This window comes from Chlamydotis macqueenii, chromosome 5 (genome assembly GCF_036417535.1).
Source record: "Chlamydotis macqueenii isolate bChlMac1 chromosome 5, bChlMac1.mat, whole genome shotgun sequence".
Taxonomy (NCBI): Eukaryota; Metazoa; Chordata; class Aves; order Otidiformes; family Otididae; genus Chlamydotis; species Chlamydotis macqueenii.
In genome coordinates, this window is record NC_141560.1 from 17516807 (window position 1) to 17534211 (window position 17405).

At 40.7% G+C, this 17405-nt stretch overlaps 1 protein-coding gene across 3 annotated transcripts in view; it reads left to right on the forward strand.

Moving 5' to 3' along the window:
- Positions 1-14344, forward strand: part of BTBD7 (BTB domain containing 7) — a 54118-nt gene extending 39774 nt beyond the window's left edge. For 2 of the 3 annotated variants that reach the window (XM_086749463.1, XM_086749465.1), the window contains 8 exons: positions 37-112; positions 2369-2529; positions 2812-2955; positions 3189-3302; positions 4820-5009; positions 8513-8691; positions 9404-9832; positions 11550-14344. In XM_086749463.1, coding sequence (XP_086605589.1) covers positions 37-112; positions 2369-2529; positions 2812-2955; positions 3189-3302; positions 4820-5009; positions 8513-8691; positions 9404-9832; positions 11550-12365 — 2109 coding nt within the window. In that variant the 3' untranslated portion in view covers positions 12366-14344. The remainder of the gene's footprint in view (positions 1-36; positions 113-2368; positions 2530-2811; positions 2956-3188; positions 3303-4819; positions 5010-8512; positions 8692-9403; positions 9833-11549) is intronic. The other variant, XM_086749464.1, reaches the window with a different exon arrangement.
- The last annotated feature ends 3061 nt before the right edge of the window (positions 14345-17405 follow it).

A 17405-nucleotide genomic window follows, 5' to 3' on the forward strand; every position in this document is an offset into this window, starting at 1 on the left:
AGTGTATACAGATTGCTGACTTTCTCTTTCTATCAGGCAAGTGAACAAGATATTCTCAAATATCTGATTAAATGGGGAGAACACCAGTTGATGAAGAGAATAGCGGATCGAGGTAAAGATCCTTTAAACCACACAGTACTAAAGCAAATAAACCAAAATGTAGGGAAGTTTTTTTAGTGGGTAATCTGTAACTTAAGGAAATTTGATCATACTTTGTTCATAGTATGCCCAAAACAAAAACAAAAAAAACCCCCACACTTTCTAAAGAAAATGGCTTTTGTTCTTTAAAAAAATGAGAATGCAAGCATTCTGAGGGAGCTAGGATTGTTTAGCCTCACAAAGAAAAGGCTTAGGGGGATCTTGGCAGGAAGCAAAATAAATAGAGCCACACTCTTCTCTTGGCACCCAGGACAGGATGAGAGGCAATGAGTCATTAACTGAAATACAGAAAGTTCTGTTTAAACACAAGAAACTGTGAAGATGGTCAGACACTGGAACAGCTTGCCCAGGGTAGTTATGGGGTCTCCATCCCTGGAAGTGTTTGAAACCCAACTGGACGTAGTCATGGGCAACCTGCTCTACTCTGCCTGGGGAAGTGTAGGGAGAGGGCAGTGGTTGTGGCTGGACCAAACTTCTAGAGGTCCTTTCAACCTCTAAGATTGTCCGATTTTTAAGTCTTGTTGATTTATTGTTATCTCAGATTTATTTTTCTTGTAACTTATTCATCAAATGAAAAAAACCCCTCCAGTATCTTTTACTTTTCTGTGCTCACACAGGTTTCTCACAGTAGTCTTATTCTTAGTTTACTGTGTCAGCCTTTCGCTTCAGTTTGAGGATGTTTCTCCCACAGAAATCTGTGGTAGTGAGAAATAAGCCATCACGCGGCATCAGTGTTTTTCCTAAAGTAGATGTAAATGTATTTTTATTAGCTCAGGTGCATGTTGTTGCTGCAGTGGTAACTTCAAGGGTAATCTCACATTTTTTGAGTGTGGGAAGTGAGTTAAATATATATTTCCAAAATAACAAATGCAAGTAGCTTTGTAGTTCATCCCCACCACAAAGTGTCAATCAGATAGTACAATGAGAGGAACGGAAAGGGAAGAACCTGCCTGTGTGCAGAGCAGTACTGGTGTGGCTGTTGTTTGTGGAGGGCTGGCCATGTTTTTGAAAGCCACTACTATTGCTTGCAATACAGCTGCATTGTCATGGACATGTTGTATGAAATGCAACAAAAAGTGACTTAAAATACATGCTTTTAGTGACCTGAGTAAGTATTAACAGTCTGTCTTCAAAACAAGGTTTTGTAGGTGTTTATCTTAAGACACATTGGAACGGACTAGAGCCAGTTAAACAGTAACAGACCTGAACTGGGGGAGAAGCTGCTCATTTGGAGTAATTGTTCAGCTTCCAGTTCTGTGGTGTTCATTAAGTAAATGGCTCATTTATCCTTCCTGGGATCTTCAGATAACATGATAAGCCAAAGCAGAAATAAGAGCTATACCAAGTTCTGTCATGTGAGGGCCAAATTCAGTCTAGTAATTTGGTCCTAATTCCTCAGTGATGCTCCTGATTTAGCAGCTCTGAATATGTGGTGGTGTCAGTCAAATACCAGAAAGCATTAGAAATTGTAATGGGCTGTGGCCAAAACTTGAGCTGCTTGTACTGAAGGGAGGATGGGTGTGTTTGACAGATTTCCTCAAAGAGTGAAGATAGTCAAATTCAGGTTGGGCACAATACCTAAAATACAGATAAGGGTAGTTAACTGGGGGGGAAGAATGACCCGAGTGTGTCATACATTGTCATCTTGCAGTCTGTAGGAAGATACCCACTCTTGGCATAAATAGGTACCCTGTGACGGTGAGAGCAATTTGAATGGGCTTGACACAGTTGTTGCTAAGGTGGATTACACAAGGAGGCTAGAATGATTTGTCCCAGTGGACTCTTCAGGCTTTAATTTGTAGAAAATAAGTCTCTGAAAACTGCTAAGGGAAAGGGAGAGGAGCTGCAGGAGAGTCCCTGGGGGAACTGCTAACAGGGAGGTACAAATAGTTTCATAGCATAGCTCTTGGTAGAGCTCTATAAATGTTTACTCCAGACGCTATTTTTGTATTTTCTCGCTGGCTTACACTTTGAAACTGACAGCTGTGCAAATGACCTGTGCTCATATAAACTGAACCTGTCTTTTGTGGGTGCTTCTTATCAGATTTTAAGGCATGAAATAGTTTTGTGCGACAAAGCTGATAAGCACTGTTGATTTAAAATTAGAATTCTTTTTCCTTTTCTGTAACTTCCTGTAAGCCCTGTCACTCCTGCTTTCCTACTTGAATTTTTTTTTTGTCAACTTAGTATTTCTTGTTCCTTCCCACAGAGCCTAATTTACTCAGTGGTACTGCTCACAGTGTGAACAAAAGAGGTGTGAAGAGAAGAGATCTTGATATTGAGGAGCTGAGAGAGATCCTGTCTCCACTTTTACCTTTTGTCCGCATTGAGCACATCTTACCCATGAATAGTGAAGTACTGAGTGATGCAGTAAGTCAGTAGTCTGATACAAATACCATCTCTGAGTTCTTTGTAATTCAGCTTCTACAATGTTCAGGTTAATTTTTTTTTTTTTAAGGATTAGCTCCTAAAATGTTATTGCTCAGAGTAATATGTGTATAACTTTTTCTGGTTAAATTTTATGTTCTTTAATTGTATCAGAAGGCTAAAGAAGAATCAGTGGTGTAAGGATTCAGTGTTAGAAATACATTTCTTGCAAGTTTTTCGCAATTTATATTTAAAATACATAAAACTCTTTCTTGATTCTTAAAGATGAAGAGAGGCCTGATTAGTACTCCTCCTTCAGACATGCTGCCAACGTCGGAAGGTGGAAAGTCAAATGCCTGGCTGCGGCAAAAAAATGCTGGAATATATGTGCGGCCAAGACTATTCTCTCCATATGTGGAGGAGGCTAAGGTAATAATCATTAACAACACTTGACTATTATTACATTGAGTCATCAGGGGGTTCTGTAAACAGGGAAAGATTTTGGTATGTTTTGTCTCTCTTTGCATGTACTGGCCTGAAATACTAACATTTTCAATTTAACAAGACTTACAAGATTGATCATCAGGCTCAAGTCTCTAGAACTGATCAGAAAAATTTCAACAAAATTTTTTTTTGTCGAAATTGAAATGTTTGCGAGACAGATCTTGATGAAATTCCACCGGAAACAAAGCAGCGTTCTGAGGGAAACCTCCCTGGTTTCCAGCCAGTTTGCCGGCCCAGCTCCTCGGCAGCCCTCCTGGCAGGCGGATGGCAAGGTGAGAGCCTGAGAGTCCCAGTTTGCAGCTAGTCAGCAGCCTTGGTGCCAGGTCTTTCAGGCTCCCCAGCTCCCACCAGAGCTGGGTGGAGAACTGCTATTCCACTCGGCAGAGGACTCTGATATTTCGTCTTCATGTTTGAATCAGAACATATCCAAAATTATTTCGATCCTCCGCAAAATGGAATAAATATCTTGTGGCCAATTTGACCGAAGTCCTTCCTGTCCCGCTCAAGCAGTAGCTTCCCTAATTAATATCTTGCATGAGGACTGTCAAACTGAAGATCTTGTAGCATCTCTGATGGTGACATTTGGTGACAGGGTGGAGATGCCGTATTCTATTTGACAGAATGGGACCTTTGTAGGTCGCTAACTAATGCCACCACTTAAGGCAGCTCTGACTTAAGTCGAGAGCTGATGAGTCCCAGCCATGCAGGTGACTGAGCAAGAGGATTAGGGGAAGCTGTGCACATCCACATCACCTACAATCTCCCACCACTACTCTGGTGAATTCGGAGCTTTTGCCCTGGGCCTAAGAAAGAAAACATTTTCTGTGGGTGTGAGTTGCTGCTGATATCCTCTGTGAGGGGAGGGGAGAAACAAGACTGCTTTGCATTTTGGGCAGAAAGGTTGGAGAGCACCAGGTGGCACTAAAGTAGCAAAGGAAGACTAGCCAGTTAAAATGTTATCTTTGTATCTTGGATTATTAAAACTAACAAAAATGTGTTAAAGAATATGTGCTAAAAGCTTTGACTCTTAGTTTTCAGGTATACGATACAGGAGTGCTTTAGTAATAATCTTAAAGTAAAGGTGCATTCTAAATTTTCTTTTTTTTTTTTTTTCCCCCTTCAGGAGTCCTACTTATTTCTATTAATTTCATATTATGCTGTTAATATTTTTAAAAGCATCTTTAACTGTTTAACCTTAGAAGGGAGGACTCTCATACTTATTGTCTGCTAGCTGTACTCCTATACATAGTTTAAATATTGTGGAATGAAAAAATTATGGATGAGTGATTTCTGATTTTTTTAACTCCCCTGTTAGCCTCCCATTTTTTTTAAAATAAGTCTATTTAACATGAAATGAGAATCTTAAAAGGGTATGCATAAATCCCTTTCTATTCTTTAAGACACACTAGAAAACCACATTTCGTTTTCAAACTAGTGCCTTCTACTCAGTGGCACAGAGAGTTGAGACCTGTAGGCAGTAATTGTCTGAGACAGAGTCCAGAGGCTCTGGCCTCAAGAAGGTTACTTTTAATCTGACATGTACAAAATGAACAAAACAACCTTCCCAAACTTTATTCACCTGCCTGCTCATAGCTCTGAAACTCAACTCTGATCATGACTGGAAAGCGGAATAGAAAATGCTATGGAAAAGCCAAACACTGTTTGGAACCTAGAAAAGTTATGGTTTAGACATTGCTAGACTTGTGACCTCGGGACTGCATTTGCAGCAGGTCCTGGTTGGTATATGTGTGCAGTGCCTTCATGAGGGCTTTAATGGCTGTCGTTGCAGTCAGCACTGGATGAGATGATGGTGGAACAAACCGATCTTGTTCGTTTGCGGATGGTCCGAATGTCCAATGTGCCCGACACCCTTTACATGGTGAACAACGCGGTGCCACAGTGCTGTCATATGATTACCCACCAGCAAGTTAGCACTAACCAGTCCAGCCCTCCTTCAGTTATAGCCAATGAGATCCCAGGTAAGGCTGCTAGATCACTTGTAATGCTGATGGGTCTCATGTGAGTGAATGGGGGCTTGGGGCCAGGGAGAGTGAATGTGACTTATTGAATATTATTATTTCCTCAGGGAGTAGTACTGCACCATTTGAGCTTCTTCCTACCCAGCAGTAGTCCCTTTTGCTTTGTTCTGTTCTGAAGACATTTACTATTTTTGGATGGCATAATAAGTATTTGGAAAGTAAGCTACTGGAGGGGTTAGTATTTTAACTTGCTTCAGCTGAGCAATTTGAAAACCCTTGAACTAGTTAAAGTTGCTGTAGAACACTTGCTGGAGCCTGGCTCTCGGTTCCCACAGCGGTGTACTTTTCTAAAACCAGTCATCCAAGATGGGTAAGATGCAGATGGCTGGAAAATGGCAAAATACTAATTCCTTTTAAAAACAAAAAGCAGGGGAGCATAATTTGTAGGGTAGTCTGCTTAACTCACTTTGCCAGAAAAATATTGGAAGTAGGCACTCAAAACACTTCCCCCCACCCCTCCCCAAGTTTACCAAATCCACTTTAGCTTTAAAGTCCAACTAACTTAAAAACTTACTCTGTCACAGAAGAAATTATAGGTGAAAGTAGCTACGGCCTCTCTTCATTTCACGATGCTTGGTGTGACACTCCCCATAGGCAAACCAGGGAAATATAGTCATAAACCTACTGTAATGTATCTTGTCATTTATATATTTGAGCTTTTGGTGTCAAACTGGAAGAATGTATCTGGTGGGATTCCCAAAGCATCTAGCCCTTCCCACCGTTCCCCTGCCTCATTAATACTCATAGCAAATACACTGGCAGAACTTGCAGCTGATGACAAGTTGGGGAAGGGTTAATGGATGTTTTGGAGGGTGGAATTAAATAGCTGAATGACCAAGATAAAATTTAAATTCAGTGAAGAAGTTGGGAAACTGTGATTATGTAGGTGTATCCAGCTGGGTGCATACAGGATGGCTGAGGGAAGCCCTTGTAGAAAAGCCTGAAAGTCAATATTATACAATTGGATAAAGAGCAACTCTCATGCCAAAATACAAAAACGAATGTGCCACAAGATGTGAAGTAATGTGGTCTCAGATGGAGTATTGTGGCCACACTGGGTCAGGTTAAAGATTTGTCTGTCTAGTTTAGTATCCTTATTCCAGCAGTCACCGGAAGTGTATGCATAGGAGAGTGTAGCAGAAAAAGCACATAAAATAATTCCCTATAAAATTCCATGTGCTTTCCAACAATTTGCAGCCAGAGATGTCCTATAGTATTTCTGTGTAGTTAGTGATTTTTAAATGCATTTTTAATCCATGAGCTTGTGCAGTCTTTTATTAAACTTGCATAAACTTTTGGCATCCATTTTTAGATCAAAGTATCCCATTTCAGTAGATATGGATCAGTTCGGGAGTTTCTTTTTGTGAAAAAGCAGTAAAGATGACATGCCTCCAAGAAAAGTCTTCCTCCCTCCACTACTCCCCACTCCCCATTTTATATAGGCTCTTTGTGTATAAATTACATCTCCCTTCAGTCAACTGCGTTGAAAGGAAGTAGACAAACTATTCTTACAGGTGGTACAGCCAGGACAAAAAGAATAGGTTTAAATTGCTGCTCGAGAGTTTAACTTGAGGTGTAAGGAAGATCTGAAACACTGCAGTAAGTTTTCTGTGGAGGTTTGTGGAATGAATTTGATCTATTTGTTTTGGGAGTAGACTTCATAAAGCCTAAAAGGAGCTTCTGAAAACTTCTGTAGTTTGGTAAAAGTACTAATTGATTGTTTAGTAACTTACAGCTGTGGCATCTCAGGTGTACATTACAGTACTCAGACTTTTTCCTCCCTCCACAGAAAAGCATAAATATACTCTCCCTTAATTGAACTGAAAGTATTTCAGGGGAGTTCTTTGTGGCTTAGGTATTCTCCATCTGTTGCTTGCATCTTCCTTGTACCCACTGCCCATGGACTGTATTTGCATAAGTGTTATTGGCAGCGTGTCTGGGTGCTCTTGCTCTACGGTAAAATGAGTTCAGCCTCCACTGAAGTCTGTTCTACTTTGCCCAGGTAATTGGGCTTACTTAGGTATTTTTCCACTTTCAGTTTGAATTAGAAATCCTACATCTAACTTGAGAGAATTGTGCTTTTATCCATGTAATCTTTTTTCTATGTTTCACATGAGTAATAAGAAACACACAGGAACAAACCTGTGTTTGAGAAGATAGCACTTTTTCATTAAAAGCTTAAATGGTTTTTATGCCTACTAGTTTGGAAAACTGCTTCAGACTTCTCCAAAATCCTCTTTTTTCAGTGTTGGCAAAATGCTGGTTGTAACTAAACATCTGGCTGCTAAACAACTATTTTTCAGAACAATTATAATGTGTGGAGGATAGCATGGAAGACTTATTTCCAAGCCTTGAAGACTGGATAGAATTGATTCTTAATGTTTTTTCTAGTACAGGAACTCAGTCTGGTGGGGAAAATATTTTGCACTACTTATGCTTATCCTTCATGTACCAATGTAAACTTTGTGAAATTGGGACCAGTTGTAGCTGCATGGTGTTGAGTTTTCTCCTTCTCTGTAATGCAGATGTCTTTTCACACTGTTCTTGCTGTCTGATCCATTTAATTTTTATGAGCTTTCATTACAGACATCTGGTCATGGTAATTTATAATGCTTGTAAAGCTGATAAATTATCAGGTGCCAGGACTTGCATATTCACAGATCTGGATTTGTCTTCTCTTATGATATGCGCATTTTGCTGAGGACTGAAAGACCACAGAGAAATACCATTCATCATCAAACAGCAGCAAGAAGTAACATGAGAAAGTTTTGCAACAGGATAAATACCCCAAATTATACATTATTTCCTGTTGGAAAAGTTTTAGGTGTTTTGGGTTTGTTCTGGTTTTGGTGGGTTTTTTTGTTGGTTTTTTTTTTTAAGTTATTTCAATATGACTGCATAAACCAACATAATTTTAACAGGTTTATGTTGGCTTACAGTTTGAGTAATTTTTTTTAGAATGCTCTTTCTGCAGTTACATACTGGTATTATGGTCTTGTGATTGTGGAATTCTACTAGAAGTATGAAGTGTATGCCAACAAAATCAATGAATTCTTGGCCTGTAGAATTCAAGAGGGAACATTCAGTTATTATCTAAGATATCCTGCCCCCACCTCAAACCATAAAATTCCTGCATCATAAGGGGCTTTCAAAGAAGGCTGTGTTTGTGGCTCACTCTAGCAGAAGCTGGAAAAATGGTATATGTCTTTACCATTTGTACTATATGTGTGTTATCCCATGTGCCTTGATGGTGCTTTAAGGAACACGTGCAAGCCAAACTGTTCTTGGCAGAATGCTGTTAAAAAAAAAAAAAAAAGCCAAGTCAGCCTGACATTAGACTTTTCCTTTGGATTTAAATCTAACCATTGCAATCAAACTTAAGTGTCTCATGGTTCAAAAGGTAATTTCTGTTATCCCCATTCTGTTCCCTATTATCCCTCCAGTTCCCAATCTCCTCATTGTAAAAGAAATGATCAAACGGCTGCAGGAGCTGCGTCATACCGAGCAGGTGCAGAGAGCGTATGCTCTCAACTGTGGAGAAGGTGCCACGGTCAGTTATGAGATTCAGATTCGTGTGCTGCGGGAATTTGGACTTTCTGATGCTGCTGCCGAACTTCTCCAGGTATGAAAAATTGCTGTTTAACACCACAAATGCTTTGATTCTGTTCTGCTAATGAATTGGCTTGAATGTGTAATCTGCAGTATGAGAACTACTTTGTGCACATGCACATGCAGGTGCAAAAATGCTTTGATATAACTGCGTGACTTTGTAACTATCCAAGTGCAAATTACTGACACTATTGCACTTCATGTTTGTGATTTTATAAATGTGTAAGTGCAATGTATACATATTTTTCTCAAGAGTTGTTGCCATTCAGGGTGCTCTTACTGCCACAGATTTTGGGGACTGAAAAATCTGCCGAAGAGGCAGTTGGTGGTAATAGTCAAACCATAACTAGAAATCTAGATTGTGATTTATTCTTGAATCGGAGAGGAGAAAAGTCCTGAGTAGAACAATAGATCTGCATAGTGCCTATCAGGACTGGGAAATTGGAAATCCCACTTCTGTTTGTATGCTGTTGTTAAAGCAAACTCGTTTCTTGGTCAGCTTATTCACACAGTGAATCTGATGCTTCTTGTCTGGTTTTTAAAAAAAAAAAAAAAAAAGTCTTTATTCTGTAGTAGCTGTAACCACCTCCAGTATTGGTGAGGTATGTAGCACAACTAGCCTGTTACAGTGCTAGCAGATTTCTAGTTCCAATGCATGTTAGTTTAGGAGATTTTTCTGGAAGACTTCCTACATTTTGTTACCTGCTGGGTTTTTTCCTTTGCAGAATCCTCACAAATTCTTTCCTGATGAACGATTTGGGGATGAAAGCCCGCTCCTGACAATGAGACAGTCTGCACGATGTCGCGTTAACAGTACTCCCACTGCAGAAACCATGTTTACAGAACTGGACTCTTTTGTGGCCTTCCATCCACCATTGCCCCCTCCTCCACCTCCATACCACCCACCAGCAACTCCTATTCATAACCAGTTCAAAGTGGGCTGGAAACAAAGGGTGCCAAGTCAACATCCCTCGCGTTCCTTTTCTTACCCGTGCAATCACTCACTATTCCACTCGCGAACAGCTCCCAAAGCTGCACCACCTGTCTACTTGCCCAGTGTTAAAGCAGTGCCTCCTGATTGCACCAATACTACGGGTCTGGGGAGACAAACGGTGGCTGCAGCAGCAGCAGTGATGGCAGCTGAGAAACAAGTGGTAAGTATGATGATTTCTCCTGTTCTTCCTATCTCTGGCTCCTCAAAGTAGCTTATAGAGAGGAGCTGGAAAGAATTCTTATGATGAAGTAACTTAGCTTTGTAAAAAGAGCATCTTTGTTGCTTAGGAGGAGATTTTTCTACCAAAATAGCTGTCAGCATTTTGCATCCCAAAGACATGCTCTGATCGCTGGGAGAATGAGTCTTCCAGGGGTAGGAGCATTTTGGAGGGGCAGGTGGGACTCGTGAATCCTCTGAATTACAGTTTTATTTAAATTAAAACCAAGCGTAAGTCAGCTTCAGTAGTGGAGTGCATATTGTATTCATGGGTAGAAATAGTAATGATATTTTGCCTGTTCACAGGTAAGTAGTCCTGAAGTAAACAGATGTGTGGAAAATGAACCTGTGGAGAGTATCAAGGCCTTACAGCTGTGAAAAATATTTTTAAATGAATAGGCGAGCAGAAATTGGTAATTGCAAATACGAAGGGGTTTGTTACAGCATTTGAAGACAACCATTGTAGCTGCTGAACTACAATATGATGCATTGAAAACAATGAACTATAACATAGTGCACAAACACATAGCTTTGTGAAGTACATAAAATGCTAAATAATTTGGTAATTTATTTCTGCAGTGAAAAAACTGTTTCAGTGCACGATGGTGTCATACTGAAAACCTGCTCTTTAGAGGCAGATTTGATCTGGAGTTCTGAATGGAAACATGGGTATCTTTATTTTGTTTCCCTTTAACAATCATTCTAAATATATTGCATTCCTTTTTATGTTTTAAGTAAAAATATTTAACTTCAAATTAGTTGTTTGACATTGTTCAGGGGTGGGTTTTGTAGCATGTCTCTCTTGATCGATACTGACTTCAGTAAGGAAACCATATCGTGATCTTTTTCACATTAGAAATGTTTCTGCTAGAATGTTTCTATTAAAAATGCAAGGAGAAGCGCAGGCTTAACACGGGTGGTATTTTTGTTCTGAATTCTTTCTACAATTTGTGAGTTACTAGTATTAGTGAATACTAAAATTGCTTTCAGTAGAAATAATTAATACAAGTAGAAATGTTAACCATTCTGTCCAGAAGACTGTAATATGCCTGTCTCATTGCAGGATTGCTTATAGGTGTAGGTGAGAAGAATGCCATGCAACAACCTCCATGGGCTTTGTGGATCTTGTCAGCACTGTAACTGGTGCTCCCTGACAAGCCCTGAGGCTGTCGTGCATACACACACTTGTGCCTGCAGTTAACTTAAAATATGAAGTGCAAACAGAAGGGTTGCATCTAGAGTGATGAAATACGTGTTCCATGCCTTCCCTGCGCTGGAACTCTGTGCTGTAACGGTTTAATTTCTGCACTGAGTGCCTTCTTATGTTTGATAATTGCAAGTGGCTTAAAGCAGGCTTACCTTCTGAGAGTTTAACAGTACGTTATCATCTACTGCATATTCAAGACAAGATGCATTTAAGAAGGATCTGTTACTGCGGCACAACAGCTTTGTGAAGGAAAGAAGTTGTCTTAAGCTAGGGGGAAGGTGAACTTTGGAGGATAGACGTGTTCTTTAAATGGTGTAGGAAATCTGCAGGCTGAAGTTGGTCTAGGCAAAGGTAGAATAGGAAAATGCCATTTTGAATTACCGAAACCATCCTAAATACAGTTTGTGTTTAGCTTTTGCTTTGTTTCCACAAACTAATTTCTTTTCTTTTCCAGTGTACTCAGCCCTTGCTAAATGAACTGATGCCAGATATCGCAATGGGTGTGTCAGCAATGTCTTTAAAAGACAGAAGACTACCAGAGCTAACAGTTGACACAGAATTAAGCCAGACGGTTACAGAGGTAGGGCCCGGTCCATCCCAGCACATTTCATGTATTCCAAACAGACACATGCCCACGTCTCGAAAGAAACATGCAATAGAGCAGAAAATAGATACTCGAGAAAATCAGCAGGAGTATCCTGACTTCTATGACTTCTCTAATGCTGCATGCAGACCCTCTACTCCAGCACCCAACAGGCACAGTCCGTCACCCTCACAAGGCATGTATTTTGGCCCGGATTTGTATAGCCACAGTAAGGCATCACCAAGTGGCTTAAAGTCAGCCTATCTGCCTTCCCAGATATCTCCTAAAAAACAAGAGGATTCTAGGAGGGAATACCTGCTCTCCCAAGATGGGCATCAACACAGACAAAAGAATGAGCCAATACACCTCGATGTCTTAGAACAACCTCCCCAGCGGCTGGACTTGGCACTGGCTACCCAGGAAAATGCTGGTAGCGGCCCAGTTCACATCAGGGGAAGAACAAAAATGGAAACCGATTTGACCTATGGGCTAACTTCCACCAGACCTTCGCTCTCTGCGTACACCTCTGAAATGCAAGAAGAGAGACCCAGTAGGAGACTGGCAGATGATGAGCCGTTGGAACATGGAGCACAGAGAAATGCAGATTTGGAAAGGGAAGATGCAGTAAGCAGAGGAAGGAGGTCTCCAAACAAACCAGACTTCCTGTATAAAAAATCTGCCCTATGAAAGAAACCTCCACTATTTCTCTGTGCCTAAGAGTTGTAAACATCCCATAATTTGCAACTTTTGGCCTGACTTCTGTCAGACAAATTCATTCATGCCAGCAGATGAATTCAGCTTCTTTCACTACTTTTGTACATACATTGCTTTGTTAGAGACAGCATGTTATCAGTTTGTTTTTAATGCTGCTTCTTGTTTTATTTTGTGGGAATTTTTTTTTTTGAGCAAATTTAATTAAGCCTTTAAAAAAAAAAAAAAGCTGGTACCTTTTTTCTACAACCTGGTAGCCTTTTGCACCTGTACATCTATTTTAGTGTTATTAGTTTTGTATTAATATGTTAAACTTTATTGTCACATTTAAAGGACTGTATTTTCATACTTTTGCATTTTCCCTTTCACCTGCCAATTCCCTATGTGCATTGGGTTGCACATTATGAAATGTATTTTCTTATGAGATAGTAACAATGTGTTTATTTTTTAATTATAGGAATTCCAAAGAACAGCACATCAAAATACTACATTTTTAGTTAGACTTTTTCTTTGTTTGTTTAGATCTGAAATCTTCCTGACTTTTATGACTACAGCAAGAATGCAGTCTAATGTTTTGTTTGAAAAGATCTGGCAGCTGGTCTTGTCCTTGTAGAGGAAGCCCACTGCAGTAATTACATTTGGGTTTTTAAGAGTCCAGGGGGATATTTAGGAGTCCAAATTCCAGTGAAATTCACTGGGATCTGAGAGTCTGATTCTGTTTGCTTTCTGGTTCAGTTGTGACCGTGAAGAACTCCACGATCACCCAGAAGGGCTTACTAGACAGACTAGAATTGTTCATTTGCCCATGCAGAAATAAATCTAGAAATACTGTAAAAGTGATAGTAATAACTTGTTCTTCCAGCTACCCGTAAGTGGGGGTAAGTGAAGACCAGAGTTGAGGATTTGTGCTAAATCCCGGCGTGTCAGGAAGACAAGGCATAGACGGTATCTTTGCTGTTGCCTGAATGGTGACCCTCCACCCGAGGGGGTTCCGTCTCCAACAGAGGTGCTGAGGTGACTGCTCATTGCCTTGCTTTCCCCTGCCTATGATGTAAAAGGGCTTCACTCTTCGTGATGTCGTTCCGTGTTCCTGATCTGATCTGAAGTGTTGCTGACTTCATAATTGCAGCTGTTCTGTGAACAAAATCAAAGTGAAGAGTAATTGCTCTAGCATCATGAAATGTGCAAAGCTTTAGCCTCTTAGATTACACTTTCATTTCCTGATTTTGCTTTTTTAAAGCACAGAAGTGAGTTTTATGTGTTAACATGATGTGGAGAGGGAATGGCAGTGATCTGGGCTGGCCCCTGCTGCTGGGGTGGGGTTGAGCAACGCACTGGGTGTAACAGTTGTAGTTACCAAGTGCGTCCTTAATACTTACCATGCAGTTTTTATCACAGATTCATTGCATTTAGGGTAGGGATCTGATGCCACTGCAGTGTAGTGGTTGCTGGTAAAGGCCTGTTTGGGTGTTTTTTAAATGCAGTTTTATAATTAAGAATTTCTGTGTAGTAGAAAACCTTAATTCCAAGTGTGACTTAAGGACTACTTTAAGGTTAGGTTGAGTTGTTTCCTGCAGTTCAAAATGCTTAATACTATTTAAACAGAACTCTTGCTGCAACTTTACTTTTACGTTTAGTTGGTGGCAGTTTCTTACCTAACCTGTTTCACTGAAGTATGCAAGGCCTGGTAACAAGAAATTATTGAAACATATTGAATACTGCGTTTCCACACTACCAAATGGCTTCTAGATGAGTGAAGATATGGGTGTTTGAACTGATAAATCCTAATGTCTCCTGCACACACATCTGTAGGCTTCCTGCTTCTGTGCAAGCCCTGCAGACACTCCTTTCGAGACGCAGCTGTGGAAGGTGTGGTGTAGGGCTGGAGGAGAAACTTAGCTCAACTGTGCAGGTGATGTCTTGTGGGTGAGGGGAGACATGGGGTTTAATTTTTTTTTTTTCCCTCACAGCCTTTTTAATCTATTGGGGTTTTTTTTGTTTTTTTTTTTGGGGGGGGGGTGTTGTTTTTTGGGGTTTTTTGGGGGGGGGGTTGTTTTTTGGGGTTTTTTTTGGGGGGGTGTTTTTTTGGGTTGGTTTTTTGTTTGTTTCTTTTGGTTTTTTTTTTGGTTTTGGTTTTTTTTTGACCACAGTCAAGAAGCTTGGTGGTCCTGGCCTTATGACCAATACGTTTTATTTCCATGGGACTGCAGTGTAGAACAGTGTTAAATGCAAGAAGGTGTCAGTGGGGGGACGGTGCTGTTGCGGGTTTGGGACTGAGGCTCGTTGGGTTTCCGCTGGAGATTTGAGCAGCACTGTCTGACTGCGTAGCTCTAACCGGACGCTTTTGTCTCATACTTGCCAGCACTAGAAGGATTAACTTTCATCACACACAAAAACCCTGAGACTCACTGCACTTGCATCATGTGTATGTTGGTAGCTTAATTACTAAAAAGTCATAGCTGTCCTTGGAAGACTTACTATGCTAAGTAATTTATTTTTACCTAAAACCGGTAGATGAACTTTGAGAAGACAACTTTAGTTACCATAGTTTGATGTGGCACTGTGTGCCTGGAGAGAGATGGGGCTGAAATCTACAGTTGTAACTTTTAGGCTTGGAATTTGTGGGAACGTGGCTGATGAAGACTGAGAATTTTTGAGGTTATGACTTGAGGGAAATCATGAAATGCTTTGGCTTTGGAATAAGCTGGCGAGAAATGCCTCTGTGGGGACATGTCTACATTTTAGAATACAAAATTGCTTCTGAAGTCTCAGAAGCTGAGCAGTATTAAAAGAAGAATAAAGTGTTTAAAAGTAGGTGCAAACCAAAAGACAAGTCCTGAGGCCACCGAGACAATCAGGCCATGTAGACAATCTGCATTTTCACTTGTACATTTTGAGCTGGGAAGAAGATGGTAGCTAACAGCAGCTGATTCAAAGCAGGAAAGAAGGATTTGTCCAGTTACTGGAACTGTATTTTTGTACTGCAGCGTAGGATTTCCTACCTAGTTGGATGTGCGGAGGGAGGGGAGAGAGACCATCTTTATTCTTCTTCATGGAAGCATTCTTCAGAAGCTAGCATTCATCCTACAGCTCACTCGCAGAACACGTGTACCTGTGCTACCTGCTACTTCCTGTTGTTCTCTGTCTACTGAAACTTTGGTGCAGAAGCTCCTTGTTTACATGAAGCACTTTCTGAAGAGATGGGAAATGAACATCTTTTCCTCCTGTAAATTTGATGGAGATAACAGATTACTGACTGTATTTTAGTTGAGGGTAGAGGTATGAACATTAAGTTTTCTTGGATGAGGGAGACTCGTGCTCCTCGTTCTATAAAAGAGAGAGCTCAGACTTTCATTTAGTGAGCAACATGCAAAAACGTATTCCCCTTTCCCTGACCTCCTCCTCTTTTCCTTAATATATGGGTGATTAACTTAATTCCTGAAACAGATTCTTCCTTTGAAATGTTTTGTTGTTCCATGGAGTTACTGTAGTTGTGTGTCAATAACTGCTGTGTTGATTGGCAGTTTCTTGTTGTATTTTTCCTGTTCTTGAGGAGTTTCATTTCTGAAAGTTAAGGCTGTGGCCACCTGTACTTGTAAGCCTTGGGTTTTGGTCCTGGAACATCCTAAATGTTTGTCCTGGGTTTCTTTGGTTTGGGTTTGGGGGGTGGGTGGGTATGTTTATTTTTTGGGGTTGTTTGGGGTGGGGATTTTTTGGTTTGGGGTTTGGTTTTTTTTTTTTGAGTTTTTTTTGAAAGAATACTTGTGCTGTTTGAGGCACTGTTTTCTTCTAATAATTATATGCTTCTATGGTAGAGGTGGTGCTGAGCTCTGCCGAACGCAGGGAACAGCTGAGAGACAAAATTGTAAAACCATATTTGGGGTTTCCGTAATTATCTGTACTGCCAGAAGGCAGCCCTGCCTTCGGCAACGTTAACGGTTTTGTTTCTTGTCCTAGTGTCGTTACTGGTATAAAGTCAAGTGCCTTCAATGCTAAAGGCTCAGAAAACTTTCTTAAACTGACTTCATGTCCTATGCAAGTGTTTTTTCTACAACCTGCATAACCAGTACTTTGTAAAACTTGTTTACGCTTCAATTGTACATAGTGTTTTTTTAAAAAAATAGTATTTTTATTTAGGTACCTCCAAACTTGAATTCTAGTCTTGTGTGATGCATTGTAAAACAATACATTTCTCTTTTGAGTACCATTACAGTTGTAAAAAGGTTTTCACTGGTTCTATTTTTCTACTGTTGCTGAGAAGCATGTAACACTGACTTTATCCTACATATAGTTGGCATTTCAAATAAATGGCTTGTATAGAACGTGCCTGTGCCCCTTCTTCCAGTTACCTGTTACCCGCGGGCTGCTGCTGCGCTGCCAGCTGAGCTGCTGGCTGAACCCCCCGTGCCGCTGTGGCTCCAGCCGTGCTGTGAACGGTGGCCGGGGAAAGGAGTGGTTTAATACAAACCGTGAGGTGCCCTCCAACAGTAAGGGTTCTTAAAACTGACAAGGTTTGTTCTTTCTGGGGCGGAAAAAGTGCACAATAATGAACATCAAGGACAGGATACACACCAGTGTAAAAAGTCAAGGCAGGGGGACTTAGCCCTTCATCCGGGAAGTGTTTATTTTCCCAGCAGAGCAGCTAGACGAAGGCACTCATCAAGAACCCAGCGTTTTCTTCTTGAGTTGCAGTTATCCTGCACTGGCTGAATATTCTTCACATCTTTCACAGGAACAAGTGCTTCCCTGCTTCGAAGAGACAAGTGGAGTTGAGGAGTCTGTCATCCAGCATCAGAAACTCTTGACTAGTCTCACTTTGATGTACAACAGCAAAATACTGTGGGTAGGGCCTAACATCAAGTGGGGGTGGGGAGAGCAGGACTGTATGGTCTGGAATGTTAATTACTGACACCTTCCTTCCACAGCCAGGAAGATGAGGTTTAGGGGCAGCTTCCTAAACTAGGCATGTACCATGCACTGTTACATGCTTTCTGGTCATTGTGCAAGGTTATAGAG